The 23,258-nt window shown below is 31.1% G+C and overlaps 1 protein-coding gene across 1 annotated transcript; it reads right to left on the bottom strand.

Annotated features, from left to right (window-relative positions):
- Positions 1–1,497: 1,497 nt before the first annotated feature.
- Positions 1,498–22,859, bottom strand: chp (leucine rich repeat containing G protein-coupled receptor chaoptin). The gene is made up of 26 exons (XM_077430676.1): positions 22,749–22,859; positions 12,320–12,409; positions 12,027–12,237; positions 11,777–11,947; positions 11,471–11,679; positions 10,609–10,763; positions 10,273–10,375; positions 9,991–10,191; positions 9,806–9,915; positions 9,352–9,571; positions 9,054–9,278; positions 8,687–8,928; positions 8,255–8,409; positions 8,035–8,070; positions 7,859–7,946; positions 7,614–7,779; positions 7,397–7,539; positions 7,182–7,323; positions 5,720–5,914; positions 3,976–4,119; positions 3,761–3,901; positions 3,552–3,677; positions 3,020–3,136; positions 2,706–2,941; positions 2,121–2,253; positions 1,498–1,848 (listed from the first exon to the last, which is right to left on the bottom strand). Exons 1-26 carry the CDS (start codon positions 22,749–22,751, stop codon positions 1,741–1,743), a joined length of 3,870 nt encoding a protein of 1,289 aa, XP_077286802.1. The 5' UTR covers positions 22,752–22,859; the 3' UTR covers positions 1,498–1,740.
- Between the last annotated feature and the right edge of the window lie 399 nt (positions 22,860–23,258).

Genomic DNA, 23,258 nt, shown 5'->3' with positions numbered 1-23,258 from the left:
GTATAATATCATGTATGTATGCATGTATATGGATAGGTTTTACATTTAAGAGTGCAAATTGGAGAATTAAAATGTAGAATGAATGCATTTCTAACGTGTGCATGTTTTCTATTATTCAAAGTATTTTTTTTTTATATATCTTTCTTTCAAGTGTACTATTTATTTGTTATTTATGTTTCTTGTCATTGTAGTCTATTAAGCTTTATACATAAATTTCATAAAAAATATTTCGAAGGAATATAATCCATTCTTTATATATTAAAATACTCTTTTGTTTTCGGTTTGATGGTCGATGTTATTTTGAGAAGGTTTTTTTTCTAGACAGAAATAAATTAGATGAAAGATTGGAATAAATATTTTAGTATAACGAAATTATGTACTTTAATTGGTCAAGAAATTAATCTAAAATATACCGTCCCATTCAACATTCTAGTGGAGAATCATATGTAGTATTAATATTAGTCACAAAAGAAATTTCAACACCAAATAATTACTATGGTTTGGAGTCTTTGAATTACTTCACAATGTATGGAAAAGATATTTTGATTGGTACCGACAAATTTTTAAAATCAATCAATCTAAATAAATGTCACAAAAATAGCAGTCTTGTTTTAAGTGAACGATTTTTTTGTCGACAAACCAACTGAGAAAAAATCAAAATAATATGCATACATATATATTCGAAAGAACAACATCTTAAAATACATTTACTTATATAATAAAACATACACCTTTCAAATTTTCCAAAAATGCAACCTTACAATTCATAAATAATAAATAGTTTAATTAATAATAATAAAAATATTCAACTATGTATAATTGTATTTTAAATTTAATATAATATGTAATATATTGCTTAATTGAAAATTATTTTCATAAGGATTTCAATTGTTTTGATTTAAAAAAAACGAAAAATGCAATAAAATCATTATGAGATTCTCAACGTTGCTTAAATCGTATTATTTACACAAAATAGGATAGAGATCACTTTCACAATAGTAATAATAATAATATAATAGATAATTTTTAACATGCCAAATGATTTAAACTTAAGTCAAAACTTTTGAATGTTAATATTTTTTAAACACACATATCACTCGTGACATCTATCGATATAAATTTCTACTATATAATCCTCGGATAAAGTAGGTATCGTTATTACCACGCATATGTATAGTGTGTAATATATAAATAATACTAAAATGATGGCTATTTGACAAAACAATAAAAATAAAATAATAAAAATTGGCACAATCCACGACATGTTTAGTTTCAAAATATTTTCATTAATTCAAAATGAAAAAAGACACAGATTTTTTTTCTAAATTACATTAAAGTGATAGTTGAACAGTAGGCATTTGAAAAACTCAAAAATACAAAGTACAAAGGAATGGATAAGACATTGGCACAAGCTGCTAGTTTGATGCGAATCTTAGCTTATACCGTACATAAACCTAATTTGTATGTGTGTAATGTGTTGAAATATGTAACATTTCAAAATTTCCAATTTACATTTTATTTTACATTTACAATGATATTATTTGATTGCTGTGTGTAATATTAAGACCTAAGAACACAAGAAACTTCATTCCGTCGTGACGTTTCGTCTTCGCGCACTTCCATATGATTTTTTTACAATTATGTATGTATGTCTTTCTTTCGCGGAACGTTTCATACGTTGAATATTGACGCCAACAGGTCGTAGAATTCTGAATATATATCAAATAGCCATAGCAACATTCATAGGTATAGTACGACTACCAATGCGAGCGCCAAGTAATACAACACGTTCATTATTATCAGTCGTGTAGATCCGTTCCATCCGCATTCTATGTCATTTTTCAGCACCTGTAACACATACTTATAATAATTCAGTGAATTGGACAATTTATAATTTAACATTCAGTGTTTCTGGATTGAAATCTATATACATATTTACATTGTAGATAAACAAACAGTCATCTTTATATATTAGATGGCAATGCTTGGTGTTGTGAAAGTAAAAAATGGAATATTTTCCAGCAATTTATGTAGTACATACATTTACAGTCTAAGTAAGAGAAACCAAATAAACAGTCATCTTTATAAAATATTAGATTTTAAGTATAAAATGAACTCACATCAAACAATGTACGATTGTCTTTATTTATACAATTCGAAATACGAAGATCATCGTGGCTCGTCATGCACGATTCCATGATTGTATCTGAGCATAAATACTGGCGTCTCTTCCTCTCCCATATTTCAATCCATCTATTGAAAAATTAAAATAAAATAATCTGACGGGCTTAATATATATGTATATAATAGACACAATTCATAATACACTAATACTAATATTATGTATTAGATGTATTATGAGCATTTATAAGATTTGTAAATAGGTTTTTGAGTTCTTTTTCCTATTATGCTGTACATTAACATTATAATAATATAATACTATGATTATTAACCAAATAAAATAAAATTGTAAAATAGAAAATGATCAGTAGATCAGTAGCTATTAAAATAGATATAAGATCTATTGTGAACATAATTTCGTAATAATAAAAAGAATTATAAATAAAAAATAAATAAATAATAATAATACACTAATTGACATGTTAAGCATAAAGTTGAAAAATTCATTTTAATATGAGATCTTATATACTAAAGCGTTTCAGTACATATGTAGATAAAAATTACAAATATGTAAGACTTCGTACCCAATACCGCAATCGCATTCTAGTGGATTATCTTCTAAGAAAATCCCTTGAAGGAATAATTTTCCAGGTATTCCAGGCCATTCCCCAGTGGAAGGGTTAGCAATGCTGGCCAATCGATTATGTTTAAGGTCTAATGTGATATTTTTCGTTCTTCCAGCTCTTGAAAATATAGCACGCTGTATAATTGAAACGCTTGTATTCCTCAAGGCCAATCGCAGATTTGGATGGTGGACTCCCTTCATGATACATACAAAATATTTTAATAATAATTATAATATAAAATGTTCATTATAATATATCAGTTATATACTTACAGTGAGAATATTATCCGCTAAGTTATTCAAAGAGTTTCCGCTCAGGGTTATATTATTCAACTTGCTTGGAAATTCACCGAGCATCTCAATGCCTAGATTTGTTTTGTCGTCTTTAACCTATTAAAATATGAAAAAAGTTAAGTTATTTTAAATAAGATATGGTACAAAGTTGAAAAATATATGTACATATATTGCCCTAATTGATAAACTGATATTACTTAAAATAAAGCAATCATAATTTAAAGCAATTTCTATTTTTATGAAGACTGTAAACGATAGTTTTATATAATTATAAGAATAAAGATATTTTTTAAAAAGAAAATGGTTATTCTTATTAATCTATTTTTACCCTTTGCTAAAATCCTTCAGTAAAATATATTACCAGATGGTTTTGCATTATACTGGAGTCGACGGAATAGAAATACAAGTATATAATGATTTAGTGGGCATATGCTACGTTAGAATAGATGGTTCTCTAGTAGTCTAGTAAGTGTAATATGTATATACAAATATAATATAATATTTTAAATACCTTGATCCACAAATTTTTCAATCCATTTGTGAAAGCCAACAGCTTCGGCAAGTTGAAATATCTTATTTTAGTATACGCTGTTATGGTGAGAGAGCGAAGTGCTTGCATTTTAGCCAAAGCTCCCATCTAGAATGCAATAAATGTAATGTTAAATAATGCATTCTAAGTATAATATAAATCATAAATATGAAATTTGATGGAAATATTACTTCAAAAACATTCATACGTAGTCCCGATATGTCTAAATGCTCCAATCGATCAGCCAAGCCAAGTAAACTTTTATTTGTAAGACTAGTGATGGGGTTACCAGCTAATGATATCCATCTGAGATGAGGCAGTGAATGGGTAACCTGAAATATTTATTATATATAAAATCCTTGATTGTAATGCAATATCGACAGCAACATTGTGAAGTAAAATTTACCACTGGAACTGTCGTCAAATCGTTGTTTGACAGGTCGAGATATCTCAATTGGGTCAAATTTGTTGCCGTATCAGGTGGCACCGATGGTAAATTATTATTCGACAAGTCCAAGCTTCTAAGTAAAGGTAGTGGTAATGATGGTACCTGCATTAAAATCATTGAATATATATAAGTAATGATTATATTTTATCCCAAAACCACCAACACATTTCTGAACGCTCCATTGTTTTACCAAGTGAGAACGAATTCATTGCTTTTCATTTTTCCACAATTTAAAACACGATGTTTAAAGCCTTATTTTATTGCTTATATAAATAAAGTTTGCCAATTCTGGGTAAATATTTACATGTTTAATGTGTTTAAGAGATGAGAGCTTTCCGAATTGTATCAGTTGATTAGGTAAAAGTTTGACATAATAAAAAATGATTACAAAAGGAAAGTTCAATTGTTTAAAATGTTTCATGAATGCATTTCTTTATACTATAATAAAAGGGGAATCAAGTATAAAATGCATGATTATGTAACAAAATGAATTTGACCAGATGAAAATCCATGACAACGGCTCAATCGGGTTCGACAATGCAGTCTATTTGGAATTACATACATACAGTCACGATTCTATGTATAACGTTCGTCACGAATGCCCTTAAACAACTGTGTATATACAAAATGTTTGGGACCACCTTTTCCACCGGAAGATATGACATTACATCGGAACGCTCACCTGCATTATCACTACCAAGGCATTCGTGGCGAATTCTGATCTAAAAGGTATAATCGATAGTAGTAGATACATCAATATGATTCTGTCGACTACTAGGAATGTTTCCGTTGCCTACCTCGTAGCATATAAACACCCACGGATGATCACCTCCCCGTATTTTCGACAGCTACAAACATCCCAGCAGTTTTCACTGTGTTTCAATTATAATACAACATCACACATTTATGCAATAAAAAAAGAAAAACAAAGGAACTGATAAGATTATTTATGTAAATATGTATACTGATAATTATCCATAAAATTTTATTTTAGCCTGAAAATATGAATACTGTCCAAAATTTGATAAAATTTGATTTTCTTTAAATTTACTAGTACTGTTACAAAGACATAAATAAACAGACAACTGTAAATATATACATATTGTTATTATTATTGCATGGTATTAGTTTTTTAATTTACAAGGCCTCGATCATCATATTACAAAACGCATTGATTTCCGAGGAGTGGTACATAGCTACATACATATATTATATTTAAAGAATTGTAAATAGGTTTTTGAACTCTTTTTCCTATTATGCTGTACATTAACATTAGAATAATATAATACTATGATTACTAACCAAATAAAATAAAATTGAAAAAAAGAAAATGATCAGTAGATCAGTAGCTATTAAAATAGATATAAGATGTATTGTGAACATAATGTCGTAATAATAAAAAGCATTTAAAAATCAAAAATTATTATATTTAATCTTAAATATAAATAGCAGGATGCATTTTAAATTTTACATGTACATGCTAGATATATTCACTTAAACGACATTATATGTTATTTCACTTTAACATTATGTTTGAAGAACAATAAATCGTTATAATTGAAATACATTTAGTAGTATTATAAATGTAAATACGTATATCATCTGTCTCAAACGCTTGGACATCAAATAACTGTATATTTTCGTGAAAAAGACTGCCCTACTGTACATAGTGATACTTAATTTAAATAAAATATCAACTTACCACAGTCAAACTTATGTTTTTCAGGCTGAGGTGAGTGAGTCTATTTTCAAGGCCTTGGAAAGTTCTGTCACCTCTACCGAAAGCTAGTGGTCCATTGTGGCTCAAATCTAGCCAAGAAAGACGTGGAAGACTTCCCAGAGATCCTCCATCGACTCGTACCAATTTATTGTTTGAAAGATCCAACCACGACAATGACTAAAATTCAGAACAAATTTTGATTAAAATCTCAACTTTTCATTAAGATTTCAAGGCGAGATAAATTAGATAAAAAAATATTGGTGGAGATTGGAAATCCGGCTGCAAAATAAACAAGAAAATTTTTTATCATAACAATTTAACCGAAGCTAACTTAATTTTTTTTTCTAAATGTCTCAAATGGAAAATAGTTCAAATCACCAATTAAAACTTCTGTTTTCCCTTTAAGGTTAGTTTAGATAATATTTTATGTTTAGTTTGTAGCCTCTCACCCCGATCTCCATCTCTTAGCTAAGAGAGCTTTCTATAGGTACAATAATATTAAGCAGAGAGAATTAAAGCATAATATGTATACACGTATAGCTTAGTCGGTGGCAAAATTAATAAAATACAATGCAAAGCATTAAAAAGAAAATAATATGTACGTACAGATAAATGAATTCGTGCATTTTTTTTTAATACTTTCATGCATATTTAAAATATTTTTATGTTCATTCCATCATGCGAATTTGCTCTTATTCCACACAGACCTTGAAAAATATTTCAGGTCGCGGTTGATTTTTGAGTTTTTCCGGTTTCTGTTTCCAATTCTGGTTTTTCACGCTGTGAAAAGTGAAATCTTGATACTCGCTTTCCGGTTTTGGCCAGTTGCTTGGACGCTGTTCCCATTCGTAATCGTAGTTTTCGTAGTCATACCACTAGTGATATTTCAATTGATTTGTTACGATTGAATTCGATGTGTTAATTAATCAAATTTTAGTAAGAATATGTACTGTCTAAATACTTACTCGAAGATTGAAATCGAATTGGAGTTCCATAAAGAGTGCGAATAAAAAGCATATGGTATAAATTCATATTGTTACGCGATCTTAATTAAATATTTCAACTACTAAATACCACAGTAAGGATTCTTAGCCTCTTCCATTAGTGAATGAATCAAATGAAATTAATTTTAATCTAAATATGTATGAATGAAAATAATAACAGTCTCAATATGGTAACAATAGCATGAAATGTTAGCCTACAGTTGCGTAGAATAAGTCGATAAAATTACCTAAAGATTGTTAAATACGATGATTAAAATGAATTTCAAGTTAAGAATCCTTACATTTTCTTGCATTAATATTAACAAACTAAAACAATTAACAAACAATTCAATAGCATACAAATAAATGTCGATGGACATATTAGCTCAGATTATTTTATGTTTGTTTACGATAAAAATCCATTACACCACAAAAACATTATATACATTATAGAATCATACCCTGAATTTTTGCAAGAGATCGCTGTTTCCTATAGCAGGAATTGAATTTCCGCTTAGATCCATCTCAGCTAGAGAATTTGCAGCAGCTGCTGAGAAGCAATTCGTCGGTATACGTGAAAGATCATTGTTTTCGAGATTTAAACTGCAATAAAAAATCTAATTATTTTATTTTCAGTATACATACATATAAACCAAACTAAATAAATATGCATCACCGTTCTAATCGATCCTCAGAAAATAAATTGTCTGGTAAAATTTTCAGATCGTTGTCGGAGAGATCAACTACTCTGAGAGATTGTAACGAACGGAAGATTTCTGATGGCAAGTCGTATAGCATATTGTGAGACAAATAGAGCATCTGTAAAAGACATTTTATGTGAAAGTACAAAAGTAAACTTAAATAAATATGATAAATTATTTAAAGATATCGACCTGTAATCTTTTAGTATTTTTAAAACTGTCAAATTCCATTTCTATGATACGATTAAAAGATAAATCTAGCATTTGCAAATGTGGCATATTTCCGAATACGTCTTGAGTTATATTTTGTAATTTGTTGTGTGACAAAAACATATGGGTGATTGATATTTCAGCGGATCTGTAAAATGTCACACGTTGAACAATAATTTTTATAATAAGCACTTCATTTCCTATAAACTATTATTCAATGTAAATACCTGAAGTACGATCGACTTATGTATGATATATTGTTATGCGACAAATCTAGAGACTTTATGTTAAAATGACGGTTTCCTATTCCGATCCCTAAAAATCAATCAATTCAATAATCACAGTTCATACATAAATATTAGCATCATATTGTTAATAATAGGATGAAAATAATAAAAATCACCTTCTTCTAATGTGAATTCATCCTCGAATTCGAGTTCTATGATTTTATGAAGACATAAAAGAGGTATGTAAAAAAAAAGACAAAAATAGCATGCATGAAATAGGTGTGATAAGGATATGTGAAAAAAATATTTAAAAAATAATATATGTCAATATACGTGCTTGTGAATGAAACTAATGTACGACTTAATTTAATTAATTTACCATTTTAATTAATTTACCTATATCTCTGTTAACTCCATACGATGTTATGATTGTGTCGGCGAGGTGATTTATTCTGTTATGGGATGCATTGACGATTAGAGATCCCAATGTTCCTACTTGATCAAACATTGAAAAATCAAATGTCTTCAAGCGATTGTAAGATAAATCCAACCTTAAAAAATGTTAAATATACTGTTAAGAAGCTTTACAAAATTAATAAAATTAATATTCAATGATGATAAGCTTCATAAAGAAAAAGTTTCAGACGGAGATATAATTTTAATTGATTTGCATTATGTTAACATAATACATACCTATAAATATTATGTATTTTGTAAAAATCTATAATTGGGCTCAGATGCTATTTTGTTATATTTATTCTTTATTTTTATGAATTTCTACATCTGAGGCCTGTTGATTTTTCAATAAATAAATACATTGAAACTTACATTTCAAGTTCTGGAAGATTTTGGAATGTTTCATCGGTGATATTCCTCAACCTATTACCCCGCAAGCTAATTTTTTTCAACAAATCCAAATTCATGAAAGCTCTTTTTTCTAATTTTTCAATCAGATTATCTTCTAAGCACACTTCTTTCAATGCAGGCAACTCGACAAATGTGTGCTGAGATATATATCTCAAACGATTGAGTGATAAAATGACACTTTCCAAAGCACTGTGAATATCACCCTAAAAATAAAAAGCAGTTGTTAATTTTTGAATTAGAAATAAATGTACAAATACATAGTTAATATAGCGTTCAGTGTAATATGTATGGATTATTTTGATAGAGTAAAATTAAAAGTATACAAAACCTGTAGAGTTCCTTTGGGGAAATATTCTATAAGATTGTCTTGAAGTTCTAATCTCTTCAAATTATTTAAGAAATGAAAAGAAGTATCGGGAACGTTGATAATTTTATTATTGCTAATATCGAGGTGTTGTAAATATGATAGTTGCCTCAGAGCATCATGTGGTAAATCTTTAACAGAGTCTGCTAAACCATTGGACATCTTAAAAGTGGTAAGTCCATGTCCAAGCTATGGTAAAAAGTTATTAAATGTGAATCAACAAATTTGAATATATATATATTAATTTAAATTAATAATATACCTCAACAAAAGCGTCTTTGTCAATCTTTGATATCTCATTCTCCGACAGATCCAGCAGTTTGATTGTTCTTAAATATCTGAAAGCATGTGCTTGTATGGTGTCTAGCGAACCTCCGACAATCCTCAGCTCATCCAAGTCAACTCCAAACTCCTGGAAATCATCCGAGACCAGAGTTTTCCTTGGAAGTTTGCTCAGCGAGAGTGAACGTAATGAACGCATTCTGGAACAACGAATAAAGTAGAATTGTTTATACATAAGTTTTAATACATATTTCAAATTGATTATTTCATATTTTGTTAGATTTCTGCAAATTCGATTGAAACATTTTTGAAAAATCTTCTGTCTCATCAGTAGGGTATACTTAATCCTTGTCACTTAAGACGACGTATATTTCAAACTCTAGTTCTAGAGAAAATTCTAAAATGTTTCAAATGAATCATATATTCATAGGTACCGTCTTAGATCTTGTAAGCTCGTTATTCCATTTCTACTCCCACTGACATCCAAAGTATATAGAGCATATTTAAAACCGCTCAACGATTCAGAAGGAACTGTATTGTGAACCTAATAAATATCAGTAACTTAGCTGTGTTGTAATTAAAAGGTAATTATAGTATATTGAAAATTAGGAATATTTACCTCATTTTCTCTCAGACTTAAAAATCTCAAAGAATCAAATTGATAGAAAATCGTACGTGGAAGATCTGTCAAGTTATTTGCAGATAGATCCAGATATTGCAGAGTGTTTTCTATTCCTTGAAAAGCCACTGGAGATATTTCTGTCAAGCCACATTCTTTCAACGACAGAGATCGAATTTTCGCCTGACGAAATGCATCTTCCTGAGGAGATATTGATACGTTTATAATACTTGGTAATCGATACTGTTAATCATAATGGATAATGGTTATTGAAGACCATACTCTGATGAAACGTATCGGATTTCCATCCAATACCGTCGTATTGACTTCCGTGAAGTATTGAAAGGAAGTAGGCATCAAGGATTCAATTAGGTTGTAGTCCAATCTGTAATTAATATTATTTTAAGTTTGAAAGCAAAAAGCTTCATATTGCTATCTGGAGAGGATAGAAAGGTAAGTCATAAGAGGCATTGAATTCATAAATTAGGTAGAGAGAATATCGTAAACTATGTATATGTGGGAGCATTTTTATCATTACGATTTTTTTTACGATACGATGTATGTAAGAAAGCATATTCAGTTAGGATATACACACTGTTATATTATATATTTATATACCTTAGAACATCTAGAGAGAGTCGTATACCCGGCAAGCTCACCATCGGTAGCACTGTAGATATAAGATTCTTTGCCAAATCTAGATGTCTCAATTGCTTTAACGGTGCCAATTCTTCGTAAGGTATGAATGGCAATTGATTATCTGATAAAATTAGCTGAAAATTTTAAATAATAAATAAATACTATATCCATCATTACGAAATGGTACAAAATGATGACGGTATAATATGTTGCCATAAGTTAAGGAGGAATGTAATACCAATTTTTAAAGTAATAATAAAGATTAAAAGTATGACATATGTACGGGTGCACCTCACGGGATCGAATTAGAAATGCACGAAAAACCAAATATCGGAAGGCAAAGATCGAAAATCGAAAGATCTTAAGTCGAACGATCAAAAAAAAGGGTGCATGGTAAACGGTATATACTCACGTACATACTTACTTAATTTGCGCGAGCGGGATACAACAGGAACAAGAGGAACAGGCTTTTCCTCCCGTATTCTGCGCGCGCACATTAATATGTACGTGAGTACATTTTTGACTTTAGATCATTCGATTTTCGATCTTTGCCTTCCGATATTTGGTTTTTCGTGCATTTCTAATTCGATCCCGTGGGGTAGACCCCATATGTACATATATACATTCACAATTATTGTGAAATACATATATAGTTTGATGCTTGAATTATCAAAAATCCTACTATGGAACTTAATTTCCACTTCAATAATGTGACCAATTAAATAATATCCAAACTATCATTTATGAGCCTTTTGAAAAAATTTAATTCTGGAATTTATCAGTGAAGTCTAAACTACTCTAGATATGTTGTGTATGAATTGGAGTTATTTGTGAGAGTAACCTTTGTAAGTCTTTCCATGCCATATCGGAAAACGCTTGGGTCAATTTGACTCAAGTGATTTCCTCTCAGATCGAGCGTTACCAATTTGGGAAGCAGTGAAAAAGCATTTGAAGGAAGATGGCTGATTGAATTGTCGGATAAAATTAGAGTTTGTAACGAATTCTCTAACCCTTTCCAACTTTCAGCAGTTACTAATGTTATTTCGTTACCTGAAATGCATATAAATAAAATAATGAAGTAATTGACTATACATCTGTATAATTACAGACTATAAGTCTGCTGAATATGAATATGAACATAAAATACCCGTCAAATCAAGCAATATTAGTTTTTGTAAATATCTTAACGCTTTGTTGGGCACCGATATGAGTCCATCTTCGTGCATTTCAAGCTCCCTCAGCGACCATTCAAGGCCTAAAAATGCTTCTTCTGGCACTTCATCCAGTGGGTTTTTGTTGATAGCCAATCTATATAGACCTGAAAATAATAATAGTATAGTAAATAACAAAAAAAAAATAGCGTACAATTAATATTTTTAATGATATGCATATCGTACCGGTCGACTTGAAGAAGTAGGGTTCCAAGTCTCTCAAACCATTATTTTCCAAATGCAACATGAAGACTTTGGAAGAATTTATTGCAGGTGGTACCCTGAATAAAGGTATGGTCAGACAGGTAACGATGCCCAGGTCTGGACTGGTCTTGGAACAACTGCACAAAGGGTTGAAATAGCATGGGGGATGTTTAGCCCCCGGCTCCACGTGGAACTGTAAATTTAGCGAAAGGGTAAATAGGTAGAGTCAGTACGAGAAATAAAATATTCAACGTGTGAATAAATCACGAACTTACCTCTCTGGCTCGACTCAGGGATGCCCATAACATGAGGATGAGAGTGAAAATCACGAGGGCGTACCCGAATTTTATAATAGACATCAAACTCTGAAAGGGAAAATAAAATATACAGTTGTAGTTGCGCATTATTTATTACTTTCTTCTCATGTTCAACGAAAGGAAGCGTAATTTCTTAACAGATTAAATATCAAATAGCACAAAATGCAATTAAATTTAATGTAACGCAAGAAACGCAAGTACCTAGGTACCTATTATAAATGACACATCTAATGCCAATTGGAAATTGTTGTTTCAACCACTATACATACGTACAGATAATTAGAATTTTTGCTATGAATTAAGGAGAAATATCAGAACGAGCATGTACTATATATTAATTTATTTTTAAAGATAAAAAAAAATTTCAAGTATGTATGTATTTAATAAAAGCTCGTTTCATTTCAATCATATTCATTCAAAAGAAATCATAAAATTTGAGAATTTCTTCGTTTAAACGTTTAAAAATATTTTTTCTTAATAGTTCTTAGTTATTTACATACATACATGATATTTTTTTATTGAAATATATTTAGAGTTAAGTATAAAGATTAATAAGCCTTTTTTACAAATAAATTCATTAAAAACTTGACCTCTGTATATACATATAAAGATAAAAACTAATTCAAAATATTATTCCATTTACTAATTTCAAAACGTAAAAACACTTTTGAAGGCATATATGTATGTATGTATACATTAGAATGTATAAAATACAATATAATGTATTTTGTAAATACGTATGTATATATGTACGTATGAACATTGAAAAAAGTAAATCGATACCATTGGGTACAAAATAAAAAAATCCGGTTTACGACTAGATAAAATAAGGATTCGGCAAAAGGATAAAGGTGCGCATCCGATCCGAAATCTCATCAGTTTCCAATAAATAGAATATTCACGAAAAACAGAAAAAAAACAAATAAAATACAAAAACGGCGGTGAGTACAGTACAATATATTAACTTTACTATTTTTAGACTTTTATTTATTGTAAAAAAGTGTTTATGTTAAAATGGGGTGACTGTCACCGCACTGAATGTTAAAAGGTCGAAAATGTTCGTTTACCATGCATACATATGAAAAACGGTTAGTACATATATACATATATATATATATATATCAGTGGTGTGCGGTAAAAGTCTCTTTCCCCCCGTCGTACATCCTCACTTAATTTGCGCGAGCAGGATACAACAGGAACAAGAGGAACAGGCTTTTCCTCCCGAATCCTGCGCGCGCACATTAAACAAGGCTGTATGACAAAAAGAGAGATAATTTCACCGCATGCCACTTATATATATTATATATACATAGTACCGTTTACCATGCACCCTTTTTTTGATCTTTCGATTTTCGATCTTTGCCTTCTGATATTTGCTTTGTCGACCTTTTCACTTTCGGTCCCGTGAGGTAGACCCGTAAAAATGCACGTACAATACAATATATACAACAACTAAATATATATAATAAGTATGTACATATATGTACGTACGAGTATAAATACATAGATATTTGTATGAACATATTCTTATGTAATATTATATTTATTTGGCTTTAACTCTCAAAGTCGGTAAGCGCTTTTGTTTCCACGACACTTCATAGTACTTGTAACTTTGAAAACTTTTTCACCCTCGTATCGATGAGTCGATAAACGTTTTATCTTGGAGATGATTTCAGGGTTGATACAAAATTTATACATGAAAAATATTTATTTTTATTTTCGGTTTGCTTAATACATTAAAAATTCTAAATTTAAATAAAAGCCCTCGTAAGTATAAACTATATATGTATATTACTCTATATTATTTTCAATGTAATGTATTAAAAATGGTCTGAAACCTCCCGCGTATAAAGTTGCGTGTTGGCCTCGTCAGATTCTTTTTTAAGTGACCCGTGTAATTTAATTCCGGACGAGCAATTAATTTTTTATACCCACATTCTTGACGTATCCCCTCAAGTCGAGAGGGCGACTACAATTATCAAAAAAATGTAAAAATTTACATAAATATATATGTATGCACTTAATTATGTAATTTAATTAAATTTCTTATTAATAAACTGGTTCAGGACGACATTTTCTCTTTTCATCGTTAAGGGGGAGGAGAGAAAATCGACTACTCGGGCAATTTTCATTTAAATGAAAATTCAGTCCTGTCACGGAACTTTGAACCGGCTTTCACTTTATAAATGCGCCTTTAATAAGTCCACAGGGGAGGTCCCATAAAATTGAGATAATGCAAAATTAATTGACGTTAATTGCTTATGGAATGAGGTAGTGTGAAAGAACAATAAATCCCAAATGTTTGAAATGCAAACAATGCGAGTTGAGATATACATAGATTAAGACAATACATAACCGTTTCTTTGAAGATGCATTACGATTGATGTAAGATTTGTGTCTTTTTTTTAAATGTTCTTTGTAGCTTTTGAAGTCGATACAGAAATCGTGTAACGAAATACTGTTATAACTGGTGAGAGTGATACTAAAAGAAGACTTATAAAGTTTCAAAGAAAAAAATTCTTTTGCAAAACACGTCTATAGAATTTTATATAGTAAACAATCCAATGAAACTAAAAGTAAAAAAAAAAACCTGTATATACATATAATGTCACGTTGTAAATATTTAAAATGAAATTTTAAAGATGTTTATTTTTATATTTAACAAAAGTTATACCCATTAGTTGGTTAGTCATTTGACGTAAGTATTTTTTTTTATCTTATAAAGGCTTGTTTTACAAATTCTTTTGAGCTGATTTGAAATTTATATGAAACTAATACGTGCAGATTGAAATGGAATTTGTATATATACATATAGCAAAGAATGAGAGTCCAGCTTGACAGGGGGGTCCAAAACTATATATAAATAAATTGGTACACTCAATATATGTATGTATAAGTTAATATTGTCGAAAATGTCGAAATATTGAAAGTAAGAAAAATGACTTGAGTCATACGCTTATACGTATATAATGTTATTTTGCTTCACCTTTATTTTACGAACCAGAAAAGTGAAAAGATCCAAGCAACTATTTGGGTTAGTATCATTGCAAACCATAAAAACACATTTGGGTTAAAGTGGGGTAATTAATTACGTAACGCCATTATTAAAAATAGCTTAATTGGAAATATATCCATAAGACTCATCATAAAATTTATCAAACCTTAAATTGAGAAAGATGAATTTTTATAATCGGTGAGCTAAGTAAATTTTTTTTTTAGAATTATTGTACTAATAGTATGTAATTATTATAATAATACATACGTAAATATGTATCAACTAGCAATTTGAATTATTTCACCTTGCATTTTTAAAAATCAGGTTAAGGGGGAGGGTGGGGGCTTTAGATAAATTTTGAATGATGGCCTAAAATTACTAACTATTCACTTCCATTGATATTAGCGTTTTTGACCTGGGAAAGAACTCCGGGAAAAATTCCGTGAATTCCCGGGAATTCACGGAATTTTTGATGTCCCGTGTCCCGGAAATTCTTATATCGAATCCCGGGAAAATATTTCAATCAAAACGTTATTTAAAGGCGAGTGAATCCGTATTGTATTGACAATGCCACAATGGAAGAAATTCTTTCACATTCTGATGAAGATTACACAATTGTGTATTTGAAGATGAATGAAGAATTAAATAAGGAATCATCAAAGACAAAATCTACAAAATTAGGTGAATAAAAATAGCCTCGACTTAAAAAAATTGCTGGAAATATTTGTATCAAATCTAAAAGTAATTTAGAATACTTTAGAGGCTATTTTAATTTTATAATTACACCTTTTCCAGTTCATAGACATATTGTTTACTTTTTTTTAATATTTTGTAAATTAATAAATAAATTTTATTTTAATTTAAAAAATCGGTTGAAAAAGACGCTTTTAGAACATCATTGTGTCCCAGGATACTTGGAATCCCGGAACGATCCCGAGCTCCATCTTGTATCCCGGTAATTGAAATAGTCCGTAAAATCAGAAACCCTAAATTACATATAAGATTGTGAATATCTTATATACATATTGAAAATATTTATAAAGACTTTTTTTGAGGGAAGAAAATACATAAGCACCCACATATTATATGTATTACCACTAGTTACCATTATGAGATAAAAAAAACTGTAAATATAAATTTTGGTTAAAAAAGTTGTGATAAATCGATTTTAGACTACATACAATATTGCACATGTGACTTTTTTTGCAAACGCGCTTTTTATTTCAATATTCAGAGAATTGTAAATAGGATTTTGGGCTTTTTTCTTATTACGCTGTATATTAAAATTAGACAATGCATACTATAATAACCAACAAAAAAAATTGTGAATAAAATGTTACGTAGATCAGTAGCTATTAATATATAATAAATATAGGATTATTGTGAACATAATTTATTAATAATAAAAAGCATTTAAAACTCAAAATTATTTTCAATATTCATAATTTAAAATCTATTCCACACACATACCACTATATACTTATGTACATATGTATATAATGCCAGCAGCATAGCTCGGTTGTTAAGCTTCTGCTTAGCGTCGTGAGGTGCCGGGTTCGACCCCAGGGCCGGGCCTCGAGTGAAAATGAATTTTTCAGAGTATGCTGCTGGTTAGACCTAGATTTGTGACTCCAGGTTGATCGTTTCCTATCAGAGTTTGCTAATTTTCTCTGATTTCATTGTTGAAACGGTTCCCGGTAAAAATTGGCCAAAATTCTTCGTATATGTATATACAATATGTCACCAATAATTTATGTTCGATTAATGTGCAATAAATAAGTTTGTGTACGATTTGATAGATGTCTCATTGATTTACGAGTTTTTCACTGTCTCGTAATTCAGTTACTTATATAATGAAAAATGCTGCAATATTTGTAATTGGTCAGGAAGGCGCATTGGGGTTGCCTGTAATGCCTTCCTGGTATGTGTTATCTAATATGTACAATATAAAACATACTTGTATTAGATATGTGAAAGTATGTCCTGTCATACAATAGCTATTGTACATATGTGGGTATACATAAATACATATGTATATATATTATTATATTTATTTATTTATTTATTTTAAACAGACCATTGTGGCATAACAGGAATTCCTAAAGCGCCACAATGGTCAAAAAATATAACACAAAAAAGAAAAAAAACAAAATAACAATTAAACATAAACATAAATACATCTACATACATAAAAAATAGCATTTAAAATAACAGATAAAGTAAAAATATCAAATAAAATATAGCATAAGGAATGCCTTGCACCTACAGCCAGTTTCAATAAATATGTAAGAAACAACTACAAATACAAAACATCCCTGTAAGGCCCAAATGGAAGAGAGTTAATCAAAATTTCACTCATAAATCACAATCAATCATGAAAACAATGATGAGCGCAGACTACCAGATAAATGGGTTAGAGTAATTTCCGACAATTTACGCTCACTAAGGTGGAAAATATCACATTCAGTCTCGGCAGCAACGATTTCATTAAGAAGTCGGATAGCTCTTGGAATAGGAGCCATTCGAAAAAGGACTGTGCGGGCAGGAGGTACAGCCAGCAAATGATGATGTCTACCACGCACATAGTGAATAGGGACATAAAGCCCCAACTGCTCCAGCAACAACGGGCATGACGTATTACCACGTAAGAGCAGGAGAACGAAACGAATTAATGAGAAGTTTCTCCGAAGTTCAAGGGAATTATACCCAAGCATGCCCAAAAGGAAAGGAGTGGGGTAGAGATATGGGTAATACCCATATTCTTTCCTATATAGGAAACGAAGAAATGCTTTTTGCACTTTCTCAATCATCAGAGAGTAATTTGCTTCATGCGGATTCCACACAATCGCATTATACTCTAGCTTACTTCTCACAAGCGAATTGAAAAGCAAGCGAGAAGACAAAGGATTGGAGAATAATCTTGCATATCTCAAAACAAATCCAAGTCGACGAAAGGAAACGTCAGCGACTTTTTTGATATGGTTGTGAAAGGTGAGCTGAGGATCAAAAGTGATACCCAAATCGACAATAGATTCCACACGCTTCAACAAGACGGATCTAATGGAATATCCGTGACAATAGAGTGAATGTGCACGTCCATAGCTCATAATTGCACATTTGTTTAAATTAAGTTCAAGGCCTAAACTAGAACTGAACTCCAAGACAGCGTTAATATCAGCTTGAAGGAGAGAGGCTTGCCTCTCATCCTTGACAGCAAAAAATAATTTAACGTCGTCAGCAAACAAGAGACATGATGCATTACATAAAACTCTAGGGAGGTTATTAATAAGAATTGTAAATAGTAATGGACCTAAAGTGGACCCCTGAGTAACACCAGATCGAGTAAAAAATGAAGGAGATTCATAAAGACCATATCTAACAAATTGCTTCCTATCACTAAGATAAGAAGCAAAGAGTTTAAGAAGACGCGTTGAAAAACCCACTTCAGCTAACCTGATCAAAAGAGCGTCATTATTGACTTGATCAAAGGCTTTACGAAAGTCAAAGTAGGCTACATCAACTTGCTGACCAACGTCAACTTTAGACATGATCAAATGTGTGAAGCAGGCGAGATTAGTGGTAGTGGAACGACAGGGTGTAAAACCATGTTGCTCATCACACAATAATCTTTTAAACTGCGCAAGAATCAAACGGTGAAGGATGATGTCAAAAATTTTGGGAATAGCCGAGATAATAGCAATAGGTCTATAATTTTCAACCTCATTTTTAGAGCCACTCTTATGAATAGGAATGACTCTAGATAATTTCCATTTTTCAGGATAATTACCAGAAGCAAGAATAAGGTTAAAAATAAACTGAAGAGGCTCTAAAAGCGAATTACAGCATACCTTTAATACGTCAGGGGGCACACCGTCAGGCCCAACAGACCCCTTCAGCTTCATAATAGCCATCCTAACATCTCCCAGCGATACCCGCGGAATGTCTATACCGACACCCTCAGTACCAATTTGTGAAGCCAAACTAGCATTAAGGGATGGTTTTCTCTGGTCAAAGACAGAGCTAAAAAATGAAGCAAAAGCATTGGCGATCTCAGGACCGTCAAAACGTTTATTACCAAATGAGAATGAATGCTCAAGACCATGTGAAATATGCTTACTCTTAATAAATCTGAAAAAGTGGTTAGGATTAACCGCAATAGCACTCTCCATCTCATTAAGATAGACAGTATATCGCTCACTCACACCACGTTTCACGATCTTCCTAAGAGTCCGGAATTTCTCATAGTCACAAAATGATTGGCTACGTTTCCATCTTCTATGAGACAACCATTTTGCACGAACATCAGCTATAAGTTTGCACCCAAACCACGGCGGAAATACCCGCCGATGTTGTTCCGAATTAGGATAACTGATGAACCGAGGAACATGACTGTCAAAAATATTATAAAGTGTATAATACAAATATTATAATTGTATAATATATGCAAGGGTACAAAAAATGATTCATACATTGTGGAATGGTTTCAATATTGTTTCGAAAGATCCACGCGATAATTTGGCGTGGCAAAATTGCGTTCTGTGTAATGTAAATCGAAATTTATTTGTGTGCATAACGTATTACGAACGTGAGCCTAACGTTATCCAATCTACTACCAAATTCCCAGCAATAATTCGTTTATACGACGTTATAAAAACGAAAGATAATTTCGTTCACTGTATAAATATATAATTTACGAGGTGATAAAATTCATGCGAGCACAATAAACATGCAGGTGTGTGCCATAGTTTGAATATCAAGTGACAAGGGATGTGACTTTAATTGGTAATGCGATATTTTCGGCAAGGGGTAAAAAGCGAGGAAAACCTATACGCTAAAATACTAAGTAATTGATTAAATAAAATGATAATATTTTCTTGCGAGTAATGCTTTCGCGTATAAAATGGGAAATTAATACTCGTATTTCGCAGCAATATTATATCTTAGAATAATTAAAATAATTTTCCAATTAGGAAAATGTGTGGAGTGAGATGGATGAGAGTTGCGCAAAACAGAGACGAGTGGAAGCATGTTGGAGAGGCCTTCATCCAGCAGTGATGCGGTAGATGATGATGATGATGATGAAAATAAATATTTCAGTAACCGATACTTTGTTTCAGTTTGATAAGATTAACAGTGATTAAACTATCCCCAAAATACACAGCCACACATACATACATTTAAAAATAGAGGAAAAAACCCACGGAAATGTGATCAGTGATCGATTCTGAGTTCAAATCAGTCAAAATTTCGAGGTTGAATTTTATCATGATCGCAAAATTTCTTCTATTGCTACTACGTATGTACAATGTAAATAAAGCAAAAATTAATATATTAATTTGTTAAATAATATCGTTAAATATTACTTCCTTTATTTGTCCGCTGTGTATATCTACAGTTTTCCATTTAAGACCACCAAATTGCTTTGCGTTGATCGGGGGAAGAGAAACGGGTGAAGGTTAGACAAAGCAAAATGACAAAATGGAACATTTTCTAGACAAAAAAAATCTTCCAAAACCTGTCTAAGGTCTACATTAGAGTACCATGGAATAAAATATCAAATTTGGTGGTCCTTCGTTTGAAACGTTAGTTTTGCACAGTAAACATATATGTAGGTACAATGTATATATACAGACAAGCAAAAGCTAGATTAAATATATACGATGGTACCTTCAATTACATAAGAAAAGTGTTATGTATTTAACCACATAATATTCTTGCAATTAAGAATTTTAACTTTTTTCTGATTTTTTTTTATTCAAAAAAATAGTAGATTAAATACAGGGTCGAGGCGCGGGGGTGTGGGTGGGGAGCAGAAGGAACACATGATGTCTGGCGTAAAATTTAGGGGAGCGACAAATCACCGTTTTTTAATATTCCAAACTATGTAAAATAAAGTGCTTAATTTTATTTTGGGAGAAATGTTCTCCCAAGTGAAAAAAAAAGAGGATACTATTCGCCTTGCCTATTTGCGAGTATTGCAATTTTTTCCTTTTAATTGATTTTATTATTTTGAATTTAATTTCATTTGTTATTTTTAAATAAGAAAACGGTAATTTTGATATATAATTTAAAAGTCAAATTCGAAAATTGTGAAAATAAAGATAATATAAGGGGGGAGGTTAGTAGCATGTTTTCCCCCGGGCGTAAACTATTCTAGATATGAGTCTGATTATACATATGTACATATCTATTGTAATATATAATTTTGAAAGAGACTTTGTATGTAAGTTTTGGTTCGTAGAATCCGTGACGTTATCGAAAGAATCAAATTTTCTATGATGACGATATCGATATTGATTTCGATTCCTATTTCAGTTCCAGATCCAGATTCCTGTTTCAGCTCCGGCTCCTAATTCCTTTTTCAGTATCGGGTCAGGATTCCTTTTTCAGTTCCGGATCCGGATTCCTTTATCAGTTCCGTTTCCGGATTCCTTTTTCAATTCCAATTCCGATTTCAGTTTCGATTCCTTTATATAATTTCGAAAGAGACTATTTATATATGTATGTATTTACATATATTTGTAACTGTCTTTGGGAACTTTATAAACAGGTAAGTTACTATGACGATATATTTTCTTTTCGATTAAAATAAATTCGCCCCCGACTCCGGGGGGCACCGAAGGCTCCAAAAGCGCAGGCGCCGGATTCTGGTATATATGTATGTACATATAATTTCGAAAGAGACTTTATATTTGTATGTTTGTTTGTTCGTGACAGTCAATTTAATAAAAAAAACAACAAATGAATATTCAAATAAAATAAAGCTATTCAAATAAATTTAATAAAATATTTGCTAAAAGATAAGTCATGTTTAAGCGGTTTATATTACAAATACCGAGCGAAGCCGGGTAAAACCACTAGTACATATTATATATGAAAATAGCCATTCGTTTCTGATTGGCTGTAGTTGAACATTTATTTTTTTCGATTCAAATAAATTTAATAATAAATACAGATTGAAGCCGGGTAAAACCATTAGTAATATATATTTTAATGAAAAACTTTATCAGTGTTTAAATATCATATGGAAGTTAAAATAATCAAATTTGGTAATAATTCAATTGGACCAATTTTAGTCAGAGGCGAAGTTTCAATGATTATATTTTACTTAAGTTATAGCGTCAACTTTGAACTCAAATTTAACCAATTTCCAAAAAGGAAACTGCCCACGTTCGACGTGGAATTGGATCAAGAATACGTTCAATTATAAATTCCATACGTTAGAAATATGTATAAATATGTGTTTGGTATTAATTGGAATAATTAAAACAAAGCGGCGCACTCGCTCCCGTACTTAAGCGTCTCAGTAGCGCGATAATTTTATACACACATATTAAACTCAAAAGCTTAGGCACGTCACACACATTGCAAAACTTTGGCTTGCATACTCACCATTTTTGATGGTCTTTCCCGGAGGGCTTATTTTGTGAGGCGGCGCGCACAATTTGCGTCTAATTAGATTAACGCGACTCGGGCGGCCGCGGTTTGAGAGTTAGTCAATTGTTAGTATTAGTATAATGTTTTTTTTTTTATTAAGTTCACAATTTTTACTCGAAGAGGTCAACTATGACGCACTGGGAGTACTGTCTAAAACATTTCACACTTCCGTATATATGTATACGATTTTCACGAACGCATATTATCACATTTTATTGTTGGGTCACGCTGTTTTAAGCACTGTTTTCTTGAGACGTCTGGTCTTCTGGCCCTGGAGATTAAACAGTCAAGTTGTAAAGTCAACCTGAAACACATACAACTATCATAAATAAATATTTAATATGTATACATTATGAAAGTAAAATTAGAAATGTGTGGCGTAAGATTCGTGTGGAGATTTTGTGAGAAGGAACGTTCAAATACGGTTTTCCAATTAAGTCGTGACGGAATGTTTGAATCGATGGG

This window comes from Arctopsyche grandis, chromosome 5 (genome assembly GCF_051622035.1).
Source record: "Arctopsyche grandis isolate Sample6627 chromosome 5, ASM5162203v2, whole genome shotgun sequence".
Classification (NCBI taxonomy): Eukaryota; Metazoa; Arthropoda; class Insecta; order Trichoptera; family Hydropsychidae; genus Arctopsyche; species Arctopsyche grandis.
This window is presented reverse-complemented; position numbering and strand designations above follow the sequence as displayed.

What these genes read in the sequence shown, in the direction of transcription:
- chp (XM_077430676.1), bottom strand. An exon ending in TGGAGTTAACAGAGATATAG is followed by an intron (nt 8,071 to 8,254) that starts GTAAATTAATTA and finishes ATAAAATCATAG; the next exon opens with AACTCGAATTCGAGGATGAA. An exon ending in TAGCGGATAATATTCTCACT is followed by an intron (nt 2,942 to 3,019) that starts GTAAGTATATAA and finishes TGTATCATGAAG; the next exon opens with GGAGTCCACCATCCAAATCT.